This window comes from Diospyros lotus, chromosome 3, assembly GCF_014633365.1.
Source record: "Diospyros lotus cultivar Yz01 chromosome 3, ASM1463336v1, whole genome shotgun sequence".
Classification (NCBI taxonomy): domain Eukaryota; kingdom Viridiplantae; phylum Streptophyta; class Magnoliopsida; order Ericales; family Ebenaceae; genus Diospyros; species Diospyros lotus.
Window position 1 is genome coordinate 14103795 of NC_068340.1, and position 13004 is coordinate 14116798.

General features: G+C 37.8%; 1 protein-coding gene across 5 annotated transcripts in view; it reads left to right on the forward strand.

Annotated features, from left to right (window-relative positions):
• Positions 1 to 6928: 6928 nt before the first annotated feature.
• The window catches only part of LOC127796694 (uncharacterized), a 111699-nt gene continuing 105623 nt past the window's right edge, over positions 6929 to 13004 (forward strand). For 3 of the 5 annotated variants that reach the window (XR_008022050.1, XR_008022051.1, XM_052328984.1), the window contains exons 1-3: positions 10338 to 10562; positions 10808 to 10874; positions 11816 to 11996. Coding sequence is in view for 3 of the 5 variants with exons in the window: in XM_052328984.1 (XP_052184944.1) it covers positions 10340 to 10562; positions 10808 to 10874; positions 11816 to 11996 (471 nt within the window). In the remaining 2 variants the exon portion in view is untranslated. Of the gene's footprint in view, positions 7114 to 10337; positions 10563 to 10807; positions 10875 to 11815; positions 11997 to 13004 lie in introns of those variants that run through there. The other 2 variants (XM_052328985.1, XM_052328987.1) reach the window with 2 other exon arrangements.

The following is a 13004-nucleotide window of genomic DNA, read 5'->3' on the forward strand; positions in this document are numbered from 1 at the left end:
TATGTTCTCTCAATTTTGCCCATCCTACTTGCACACACACATATATTTTCATGCACTTTTATGTCATTTGTCACTCATTTAATTTTTCTTTTAAATTTAAATTATCCTTTTGTAAAAGGGCTCAAGCCCAAACCCATTCATCCTTCACATATAATTTAAGCTCAACTCATTTAATTAGGCCCAACATCTCATAAAGCCTAAAAGGCTTATTTTCAACTTGGTCTAACACTTAAGGCCCAAAAGTTCTATTTTTCACCTAGTCCAACCCACTTCATTTAAAATCAACTATGGACTCAATATTTAAAATCAACTATGGACTCAATCTATACATAGTTAGGCCTAATCCATTAAAAATTGTTTCATTTAAATTCTAACTATCATTTGTCATGGGCTTTCTCACATTGACCCAAATCTAACTTCATTAAATCCTCAACCCATTTTATTTAATTTTAAAATAATGTCATTATATATATACACCAAAATGAAATAAATATCAATAATGCCATAGACCCAATAATAGGTCTTTACAGGAGAACATGAATGACTTGAGGAATTGCCACCGAAGCTTGTACCCGTAGGCTCACTGGGATCCATTGATTGAGTCTGGTGCTATGCTCCCAAGCTAGACCTGATTCCATGGTTGATCCGGCGCCTAGGTCTCTTGGTAAACTCGGATGTTTTGTAGGAACCCTGCACCGAACCACTAGCCAAAGCCAGATCCCCTGAGGTGGACTGGCCTAAGAAAGACGTGAAGAGAGATGAAACAACCCTCTGACAGTCCTGCCGTGATCTAGCTTATCAGAGCTGAGTCACCCAATTGCAATCTGGTGTTGATGACCATGAGTTAGCTCGGGATCACCAGAACATTCGATGCTTATGCCCGTAGACTCACCCAAATCCCTTGTTTAAGTTAAGTGTTATGCCCTTCTAGCTATAACCAACTCCTTGGTTAATCTGGCGCTTAAGTCTCCCTGTAAACTCGGATATCTGGTAGTAATCCCGCACCAAACCACTGGACAAACCCAGATTCCCTGAGGTAGACTAACCCCGAAAGACGAACATGGAGAACACAATAGCCAGTGCGCTATGATATATCATGGGATTACCAAATGCACCGAAGCTTGTGCATGTAGGCTCACCGGGATCCCTTGATTGAGTCCAATGCTATGCTCCTAAGCTAAACCCGATTCCTTGGCTAATCCGGCGCCTAAGTCTCCCGAAAAGCTTAGATTCTCGGTAAGAGTCCTACAGCAAAACTTATCTCTTGAGGGCCTGGTTGCCCAGAGATAATCTGGCACCTAAGCCCCCGGTTGACGTAAGATCTTCGGGCATTCTGGAACCCTTGATTGAGTTCAGGTGCTAAACCCAGTTCCTTAGTTGATATTTTACTCTTCAATTCCTTAGTTGATATTTTACTCTTCAATTTTGTCTAAAGACAAAACAGAAGAGTGGAGGGCAATTATTGTGCCATGGAAAATTGGAAGGAGACAAAATGAGGAATTTTTTTCAAAAAAAAGAATGAAAAGTTTAGTCGCGAAGGCCAGCCTCACAGTTGGTGCTGGCCGCGAATGCTAAGTTCACGGCAAGGTAGGTCGTGAGCTAGCTACAAAGGCTAGCCTCGCTACAGCCTGCCGCGAGGCAATACTAGCCGCGAGGGTGTGGCGCCCCACTCCCACTTATGGGTATCACTCGTGAACAATCAACTGAACTGCTCACATGCTCGGCCATTTGAGAAGAGCAGACTATGTTTCAACACGAAACGCCTTAGGTGGGAACTAGGCTTTGTTCTTCCCTTCCCTCATTCATAGGATCAACTTGCAGATTTGAGCTTTAACCATACTATACATGGCTAATTAAATTCCATTAAGTTTGTTTAATTATCATTTTTAATTCTTCTTCTCTTTCTAGGAATTCCATCAGGCTTCGCATAATTTAAAATTCCAAACACCCATTGATTTTTCAAAATTCAAAGAATTTAAATTTCCAAAAATCTGGCATTTATCTCAAAAAATGCCCGAAAAATCCATTTATTTTTGAAAATTCATCCAGAGCTCATAATCAACCAAGAAATGCCCCAAAATTCCATTATTTCTAATTTTTTTTAAAAAAAAATTGGCTGGTGAGGCCTGCTGGCGCGCCTAGGGCCTGGCGGTGCACTAGTCGCATAAGTTGGCCTCAGGCCGTAAGCGCTCGCCGGCTTGTGCCCTAGCGCCCACGCACCCTGGGCCTCGCCTGCTGCCCGCTGTGGCCCCCTGCGAGCCCTGGCTACTACTACCTGCCAACCTCACTCTTCCTTTATATTTTTTTTTCTTCTTGGGCTTTCTAGCCCAAAATTTCCAAAAATTAAATATCAATAAATAAATCCCCCAAAACTTCACATTTCCTGTAATACCCGGTATTATATGGTATTGAAAATAAATAAATTTTGATTATTTTGCCAGGATCTCGGGTGGTCTGGGAAGCCTAAGAGTCAATTTCGAGTAATTAATTAATAAAATTACCAAATTGGCGGCAGGGAGTGCCCCCGGGACTTGAATGTCCAAGGAAAAGGGCAAGAGATTGATGAGCATCTCGAGGTGAGGTTTATGACGCTGGAAGCAGTTTGATCGGGAATAATTTCCGAAATAAATTCTGTATAAGCCCGAGTGGGAGCCAATACCGAATAGTCATAGGGGACCTCCTGGAAGCTAAGGGGACCTTAGGGTGATTCGATTTTTGAGTAAGGCAACCCTTAAGTGTTTTCGGGTCGAATAAAGGTTTTGTGCAGGCGTAGAGGCGAAATCAAGATTCTTGAGTAGATGCCGATTATTAATTTTCAAAGAATCAATAATTGTGTGGGTTAATGATAATTGATTTAGGTCTTGGAGGGCCCAAATGGCATTATTAAAAATTCTTAAGTGGAATTAAGGGGTTCTCTAGTGCAATTAATAAGGATTAATGGGGTTATTTTGTAATTATATATATATATATAAGTGTATAGGCGTGTGTGGTGAGGAAGCTTCAAGGAAGCTTCCTAGTCTCTGCCATTTTGAAATGCCTGAGAGGTGCAAAGTGGGAGAAGAATCTGAGAGTAGGAAAGAAAGAAATCGCGAGAGTGTGAGAGAGCTCGCGCGAGAGAGAGTGTGTGAGAGAAAGCTGAAAGGCAACCGGCCATGGCAGCCTCTGCCATGGCCGACGCTTGAAGCAGGGGCCGTGGCCGAGGCAGGGGCAACCATGGCATGCTCGGCGGCAGGTGGTGCTGCGAGGAAGAAGCTGGTGGTCGGTGATGGAGGTAGCAGCAGCTCGAGGGCGGCCAATGGCGGTCGACGCTGCTATCAGACGTCGCCAATGGTGGCTGGCAGTAGCTGAGCAGCAGGAGTTGCTGTGCGCGGCGGTGCTGTGTTCAGGCGGAGGCGTGCACGGGGAGCCGTGGCTGCTCATGGCGAAGGCGGCGTTGTCGGCCAACAACGGCGGCTGGTGGAGGGCCAGCGACGGTGGCCGGCAGTACCTGAGTGCGCAGGCGCCATGCGCGCACACGAAGAAGAAGAAGTTTGAGGAAGAAGGTGAATAGGAGATGAAGGAAAATAAAAGAAAAGAATAAAAAAAGAAATAAAAGAAAGAAAGAAAATCTGGAAAAATGGGGAAAAAATAGGAGAAAATCTCGAAAAATTTCAGAAAAATGAGAGAAAGTCTTGGAAATTAAATTGAGACTTGAGGAGCATGTTGGAAGCTCGAAAATGAGATTTTGGGGCACAAATGGCAACTCAGGAGGCAACATCGGTGTGGGCGTTTTTCGAATTTCTCTTCAAACGAGTCGAGATAAATTAATATTTCCTTCCCAAATTATTTGCATTAAGCGAGTTAATGTAGAATAATTATTTGTTGGATTAAACCTATGTCGGGATTGTTTGGAAAGTTGTTGATAGCTGGTTTATGCCATGGTTGGGGTTGTTTTGTTTGAGTTGTTGCTGGGTGATTTTGCGGTGTAAGCAAAAGCGAAGGCATTGGTTAATGTCTGATGTTGTGGGGTTTTGTGTGATTTGCCTCTTGGTTCGACCAGGAAGGCCGTAATCCTAGAAGAACGTGAGGTTCGGGCTGGAGTTCGTGCTGTAGCAGAGATGAGGCTTCGAGCCAGGTAAGGGATGGCCCCGTGTGGAGGTGTTCTTGGAAGTTGGTAAATATGTTTGATAATGTTTTTATGTTACATTGGCATGTAGTGGTTGTCTCTTGTGTGATGCAAGAACTAGTGTACCTATGGCCATATGGAGGACTAGTGTTGTGAGGGCTGATAGGTTAATGCCTCAAACCTTGGAGGGTTGTGAGGATGAGTGGGCCTAGCCTCATTTGCATGCATTTGGCATACATAATAATGGTTATATTCATATTTACATGCATTGTACCCTTACTGAGTCTTTGTGACTCATGAGGTTTTATCTCATGTGTAGATGATGTAAGTCCAGATGCAAACAGGGATGACGCCGGGAGGCTATTGTGGCAACTAGCTGTGTTGCCCGAGTTGTGTATTTTATTATCTCTTGTATGTAGCCATGTGGTTTTGTGTATGTATACCCTTGTGAGTAAATGTATGTGTTGTTGAGTGTTAAATGTATTTAATTGTTGCAATCATCATAGTGTGATAAATGATTATGAGATTGTTAGTTGTATATGGCTTAGTTGGAGAAGCCGAGTTTCGAACCGAGTAAAGATTAGCGAGGTATGTTCTCATAAATCCCCAATACTCAGTGAAGTGTTTGTTATGCTAGCTTTATGCCTAGGTCATCTCTGGCTTGCTATGAGGCGAGTTGAAGAGAGGTGAAGCTTACTCGGGTTTCGAGTTTTGGTCCGGTGAGTTTTTCTTGTTTGAGTTGGGACCGATTCCTGAGTGGAGCGAAGGGAAAGACGAAGCCTAGTTCCCACATAGGGCGTTTCTTATTGAAACATAGTCCAACCCTTTAGTTGTGGTTCATCGAGTGAGTAATCCGATTGATTATTTACCGATTGCGCCTGTAAGTGGGAGCGGGTCGTTACATTTCCAACCAAAAAATCATTCTTTTTCAACACTAAAATAAACCTTAACATATATCCAAAATTTCCTTTCATTTCACAAATGAGGCTTACATAACCTTATTGTTGCTCACATAACAACATCCAAATAAAGATACACCTATGGTTTTAAGCTGTAACAAGCCCTTACCAACAAAATAAATTACAACCCATGAATCAAATACAACATATAGGCTCTTATAAGCCATACAATGTTCTTGGATCTTCATTCACATGCCATTCCATCTCCGTCTTGATTTTTCCCATGCCTTTACAACCTATATGTGAGCGTAAAAACCTCATGAGCTATTAAGCTCAATAAGGGTGCAATAACAATAAGTATGAAAAAAAAAACATATCGTGTGATGCCAAATGCATGCATGTAACATGGTTAGAGCTTTCACATCCTCACAACCACCTTGGTTTGAGGCTTTAAACTACCCTACCCCACACAACCTCATGGCCATAGGTCATTGAACACAAATAACATGCCAACGCACACATTAAAAGTTTAAGCACATACTTACAATTTGCAAAGCCACCACCCTTGGGGGTATCCCTTACCTTTTAAGGCTTTAGTGCTTCCCCAAAGCCTTCTTCTTGGAGCTTCAAACCAAATCCTTCCTTGCTTCCAACTCCTAACTCAAATAAAGCTTTATTCCTTATCTTGAACTTTCTTCTTTCTTCTTTCTCTCTTTCTTTCTTTCTTCCTTTGAGAGATTTTTCCTAAGTATTGATATCCCAAACTCAAGAGCAAATCCTAGCCCTTGATCTTTCTTTATGAGATTCAATCTCAACCCTTGAAAAAAAATACAATCCATGCCATAGTCTCTTTAAATTTCAACCATTGGATCACTTTGCCTTTTCAAAACTTAATCTCTATCATTAAAAGAAAGTACAATCCATGTGCTTATCCAAGAACTAATCTTAGCCATACAAAATTATTCATTCATTTAATTCATTATTATGTTAGCAATCCCTGCCAACTTTCAAGACTAAATGATGGACCTTATATCACTTTCCAAATCCAATAATCAATCTTATCTTTTGAAATTTTCATTTCTTTCTCATTTAAATTAATAAGACTATTTTCCACCATTAATGCATGACTAATTTCATTTTCCTTTTGAATTTATTTAAATCTTACATAATCATGCCTCTCATTAAATACTTGAAAAACTAAAATAATTTATTTTGCATTTATTTAAATCTCTCCATTTTACTTGAACAAGACTGCCAAGTGTCATTCCTAAACACTAACCTTGGCTTCGAAGCTTCCATCCAAACCATCCATATGTCTCCACCACATTAATTCACCAATTTAGGAAAAAATTAATTATTTTCTCTCATAATTGAGTATTCACTATTTTTCCTATTTTTCATAATTAAATTCATTTATGAAATTTTACTCTAAATTACTAAAATACCCTTTGTGAATTATTAATCCCATTTATCTCTACATAAATATAAAATAGAAAAATTAATTCACTTCTATATTTAATTTCACATAGGAATTATTTTCAATTTACCAAATTATCTTTTATTTGACTTCAGTATCCAAATTACCAAAATATTTTTTTCATAGGGTACCATTATTCTCAAAAATTTACTTAAGGGAACTTTTTCAGTAGTTTCTACTGATTTTCATTTCTCATTCTCTTAACACATCTACGATTTATCTTTCTTTTGAAACTTTTTTGAAATCTCACATATGTGATTTATCTTTCTTGATATAATTAAGGGTACGAATATCGGGATCATTCAAGTACGGTTATGCCAAGAAAGCCATGCCATTCCTAGAAATTTACAATTTTGTCCCAGCTATCTTGCAAAAATAATCATGGTGACCAAACGATCTGGATTGCACGTGGCCACCTACGGAATATACCAGTCGGCGTGCCCTCTATTCTTCTATTTTGGATGGTTTCGAAACAAATTCGAACAAAACGAAGTATCTCTCTCCTTCTCTCTCCCCCCTCTTCTTCTCTCTATCAATTTCTTCACTTCCTCACCTTCTCCGCCCCTCAGCTTCCACTCCAACTCTCCATCACAGGCGCACTTGGAGCGATTTCTTCATCCGTCAAATGGCTGGTGAATCTTCAATCATCTTTCCTTTGGTTCCCCTTGAATTTGTACTTCAAATTTCCGCAGTCTTGATTCGCCTTTTTTCCTTCGAATGATCCGTTTTATTAATCTATGTTTCTGTTGTTTACGCTTGCGAATAATTATTATTACTTCTATTGTGACTATACAATTCCCTAAGCATTACCTGAGAAAGCAAAACAATCTAATGGCGAAGTATTCGGATACTTATATGCTTAAGTGCTTGCATGCCTGTAGCGTAACATTTTCTATCAATATTGGCATGAAATTTAAGGTGCTTCTGTTAGATGAGGAGCGAAATGTTTCACTGTTGAAATAGTGGAAAGTAAGGGTTTTCCGTGGCTTATCTGAGGCAGTGTTGAAGTACCTGAATATAATTTAGTTTGATGATTGATAAGTGGATGAAAATATTTTTTTTAATCTGTTTTAATTAGTAGAATATATATATATTTTTTGAAGACTCACCTGTGAGACCAGTGAATGAAAAATGAAATGAAGGATGTTTTGCAGTAAAAGAGTAGAAGCCAGGAGGAAGACCAAAGAAAACTTGGTGGGAAGCCCTAGACATGAAATAGGATATATAGAGGATATGACCGTGGGTATAGAGCTGATTGAAAGATTTAGAATTCATGTGGCCAAAAGTTGAGAAATAGAGAGAGAGACGTAAAAAGAAGAAAATCAGTCGTAGAAGAAGTTCAAGCTGCTAGAGATGATGGCCAAATGTCGTTTGCACATTGCTGCTTGAGGAGTGAAGAAGACAAGCCAGAAGTGAAAGTTCAGTAGGGGAGAACCTTTATTTTTTTTGAGAAGAAAGTAGAAAATATTAGAAATAAATTATTTGCAAGATGAGGTGCATGTGTAGAGGGGGTATTAGAGAGCTGGAGATGCATTGTTGTTCTTTTTTCCTAACAGCTTAGACTTTTGGTACAATTAATGACCTAACATAGCTGTAAAGCCATGATTTTAAGAGGTTATGGTATTATAGGTTCAAGTCTTGGTGTCCGCAGGTTAATCAACGTAGATTTTGTAGTTTGTACATCATTTCCTTTTGCTATTTTTTGGTGTACATGGAGAGAGAAATAGGAGAGTTTTTTAGGGCATGGGGAGTTCAATTTTCTATTTAAAGGGTAACATTCTTTTGTCTCTTTTATCTTGGTTGAATGTGAACTTATTTATTTATTTTATTTTTGTACGTACTCTTTTTTGGTTGGTAACATTTTATTGATGATCTTCAAGTTCCTGATAGTGGATAGTGCTAACTTCTGGTTCTTTATTTTCCTTTATACAGGGTTTGCCCCTTTAATGCATTTTTTTGCTATATGCATTCTTGTTAATAAAACAAAAATACTTATATGTTGTTCATTCTTTTTCTGTTAGAGTTGGTGTACCTTGGTTTAGTTTGTTTGCTTTTCTAGTCATGTTCAATATGGGATTGCATTTGTAGGAGAAATGTTGAATAGTTTGACACATTTTTTGGCCAATTGAGGACTTACCATGGTTTTAGGATCATGGTTCCAAGAGGTTCAACTCTTGCGATCTATTTATGTTATTGTTATGTTCGTCTTTATTCACTTTGTTCTAGATGTGTTGCTGCACTCTGTTTAGTTTCTTTCTCTCTGGTCTACCTGCAAGATTGGTTGCATACATTGTTGGTTCCGGTATCCAACACCTTAAACTTTTTGGTTTATTGTTGACTTAGCATAGCATCAAAACTCTAGTTCTTGATGGTACTAAGTTTAGGTATTGCTTTTTTGCTGGTTTTCCTGTTGTGTTGTTACTGCCACTCTATTTTGGATGTGTTATTCCACCTCATTTAATTTATCCATTTGCCTTCTCCGGTTCTTGTGCAAGACAAGGCACACTTGAGGGGAAGTGTAGGAAAGTTGATATACATTGTTGGCTCATGTCCTGATAGTTTTAAGCTTGTGTGGCTAATGATGACTTCATGACTTGTATTCTTCTTAGTTAACCTGTATACAATCTACCCAATGAATGGTTTATATGGAAATAACTCTTCTTGACATAAGAGTCAAAGAATAAAGAAAATAAATCATATTATTTTGATGTTCCTTGATTTATTTCCATTGATTTAATAGATTCCTTAACGTGATCCTTTCCTTGACAACTAAATTGACTTTTTCATGTACGTCTCATGTTAATTCCTTGACATCTCTATTTGTGTTTGATCTTCCATGAGTGTGCCATTAATTGCCGTTTTTCTATTATTTTGATTTCCTTAATACTCCACTTCAGACTTAATAAAGACATTAAATTAAAAAGTGTCACGATTTTGACAGCCAATTTGATTATCCATCACTTTCTAAGGACATTTTCTTTTATCACTCCTGAATGGGAGATGATACAAGGCCTTATAGGCAAATACTAGAGAAGAATAAGTCTCGTAGCCAATAGCAGAGATGAAGAGGCCTCATAGCCGACAAGGAGAAGGGATAAAGAATAAGACCTTATAGGCCCGTATTCTTTTACTTTTAATGAAGGTATCTGTGGGCCAAATTAGGTCAGCATGAGATATAAATGCAATTAAAACTTTGCTGTCTGCAGATTTATTTTCTTCTTTTTCTCTCCACTCAATAAAATTTCTTTCATGGGGATTATGTGACAACGTATGCTGTTATAGCTAGGTTGGGCATTAGTGGTTATTGAAAAAAAAAAAACATGAGGGTTGGTTGTCACTTCTCACGAGTTCTAAGAATCCAGTAGGATAGTACTTTTGACCTCATTCCGGCATAGATGATTGTGTTATGGCCAAACCACATAAACATTGTGCCCTCTCTCTGCTTCTGTTGTTGGAGTTTCAGGGTAGTTCTCCATGTGCAAGACTTAAGGAGAAAGAAAAGACAAGAAGAGAATTAAGCACAAGCCAATCTCAAACTTTGATTGGTAAAATTTGCAGTTAAGATATGGTTAGAAGTTCATAGAATATTCAAAATAACTTCTGTTTAATATCAAATGTGGCCCTTACTCATCAACTAATTCCTTTAAATAAAATCTATTCATACTTCTCAGCAATAACACCTCTGGAACGAAAAAAAAAAAAAGTTTTTCTTTTCTTTTCCTGCTTCTTTTTATTGTATTCTAATTATATAAAAATAACATCCAACAAAGAATTTGCAGTCAACATCTAATGAGTGGGTCTAACTTTTAATCTCTTACTAATCTGAAATCTAATAAAATTGCAAATTTTATTGCAGCAATGTCAGTGAAGATTTTCCAAAATGTTCTGCTAGTACACTGCTACCAACAGAATAGGCAGTTCTGCACCCAATACCAAAGGGATTGTTTTGCCCCTAATATGCGCAACTTGCTTCCTAATTGGGGAGGGAAGTTAGCATGGAATGACATCTCTGCAATGCAATTTCACTCCTTATCAAAATATCAGACACATTATGTTAACAGAAGAACTGTTTATTGCAATGGTCTGTTCTAGACTCTCACTATTCAGGTTGATATGAAGTATTATTGTACTTTGACACAATTTTAGAGGCCTTCATGTGTTTGCTCATTCTATTATGGATATTGTGCAACTTTCCATTTCCAACATAGCTTCTGATCTTGTATCATGGAAGCTTGGTTATCAGAATGATACTTAACTATTTGACAAAGTAACATTAATGTGATCTTTCATTTTTAAATTTGTAATTAAAGATAAACTTTCTTGCAGCTGCTCCATCTACTACTCCAGTATCATCACTTGGAAAGGTTGATTTCCTCAAGCTTCAGAATGGAAGGTAAAGGAATAGTGCTGTTATAATGTCTTCATTATAAATTTCAGTTTAATCCTTTGTGGATTAAATACCTCTGGCACCTTGTCCTTACATTACTCTGGTCCTTGTTTCTATTTATACAAATGATCTAACTCAAAAGTGTGTATTCTGACAAACAAAATGTTTAGTTCAGCTCATTATGTGCAGTCGGACATCCACTGCTTTGACTTTACTGGAACGTTGGATTTAAAATATTTCATAATTTTGTTGTTTGGGTTACTAACTTTCTTGTGCCTTCTGGTAATTTTAGTTTTATTGAATAGTTCATGCTCCCACTTGCATTCTTGATCTGAATCTCTTTCTTGAAGTTCAGTATGTGAAATTGCTATCTTTATCTGTTGTTGATTGAGTTCATTTCATATCAAACTCATGGACTGACTTGCATTTTGTTTTGCAGAAATAATGTTTTTACACTATTCAACCCCTGGTTGTTATTGATCATTGTTTGAATGATTTGGGCTTTCTCTTATTTCATAATAATTTATCATGACATAGTCCTTGATATGGGTTTCCTTTATTTTATTAATTAACTATGTTTTCCGTTCGTATTAAGCAATGTTTTCATCATCAACGTGTGGACAAACTTACTAAACTGACTGAAGCAATTATGCTCCCTTTTAAGGATTTCTGATGTGGTCTTTAAGCTTCAGAAACATGCTTGAATGGTGGAACCAATTATTATTTACTTCTGAGATTCTATGTGTGGTATTTCTAGCTAATTAGCAATTAATATTGCTTTAGTCTGTTGTAGTAGCCACATTGATTGATTTGCTGTGTATATATATTTGTAGTATGTTACAACAGTGTACATAGTATGTCCAGACATACATTGTGTTCTGATACAAACATGCACTTCTTTACAAGCATATCACTCTCTCTCTGTTATCTTGTGCATGCACTCACAGTGATATTCGAGGTGTTGCTGTTGCTGGTGTTGAGGGAGAACCTGTTACCCTCACTGAACCTGTTACTGAAGCAATAGCAGCTGCATTTGCTGCATGGTTATTAGACAAGAAGTCTGATACATCTAGACGTCTGAAAGTTTCTATTGGTCATGATTCTCGAATATCCGCTAAAAGCCTACAGGTATTTATGCCCAAATCATGATACACAGATATGAGTATGTTGAGATAAATCCAAATTCCAAGTATTCAAGTTTTGCTTGCTCTTTTAGTTTTCAACTTTGATCACAATCTCAAAAAGTGGTGTGTATATTGCTTCTTTAATTTTGTTTATGATTAAATATATTAAGTTTTGCTTGCTCTTCTGGTTTTCAACTTTGATTATAATCTCAAAATTCACATCAAAGAGTAATTTTTTTAATACAATTATTATAAGAATTATTTAAAAAAAGGGTAAATTACTTAACCTGAGCTTTTGGCTTTGTTTGAATTTTATAATGAACTTAAATTTTTTTTTGATAGTATACTGGACTTTATGTTTAGTTTAAATTTTATAAAAAACTTTCATTTTTCTCAATGGTATATTGAACTTTGTGTTTGTTTCAATTTATAATAGGATAAATTGCCCCCCCCCCCCCCCCCCCCCCACACACACTCCTGTGGTTTGGGCCTTTTGTCTGGATATCCCTGCGGTTTGTTTTTAGACAAAGAGTTCCTTGTACTTTACAGTTATTTCCAGGACACCCCTCCATTAAGTTTTGGCAGCGTTAACTAAGATCTAGTTAAAGTTAAAATTAAGAAAATTTTTCTTAGGTTACTTTAATTAAAAAATTAAAAATAAAAAAGGCCGAGGAGCAGAACATTCTTCAGCCAAAGCTGCTGGCGGCACCACAAGGAGACAGGGAGAGGGGGAACCTTTCTGATTGGTGGCTGAGGTTACTGAAAATCTGAATGGGTCAGTTGGTGCTGTTTTTGGATTAAGATTTGTTCTTTGTGCTTGTTAAAGAGAAACAAAGAGGTTTACAGAATGGGTCTAATTTCCTTGCTTTCACCCACCACTCACCCTCAGCTGCTCTGCCCACATAATTCTTTGATCAATCCTTGATCAGACTATCTCTTGGTGCCCTTTCGGTCAAGGGTGCTGGACAGCTTCCTGGGTATCACCATCATAGTTCACCATCATAGTTCATTT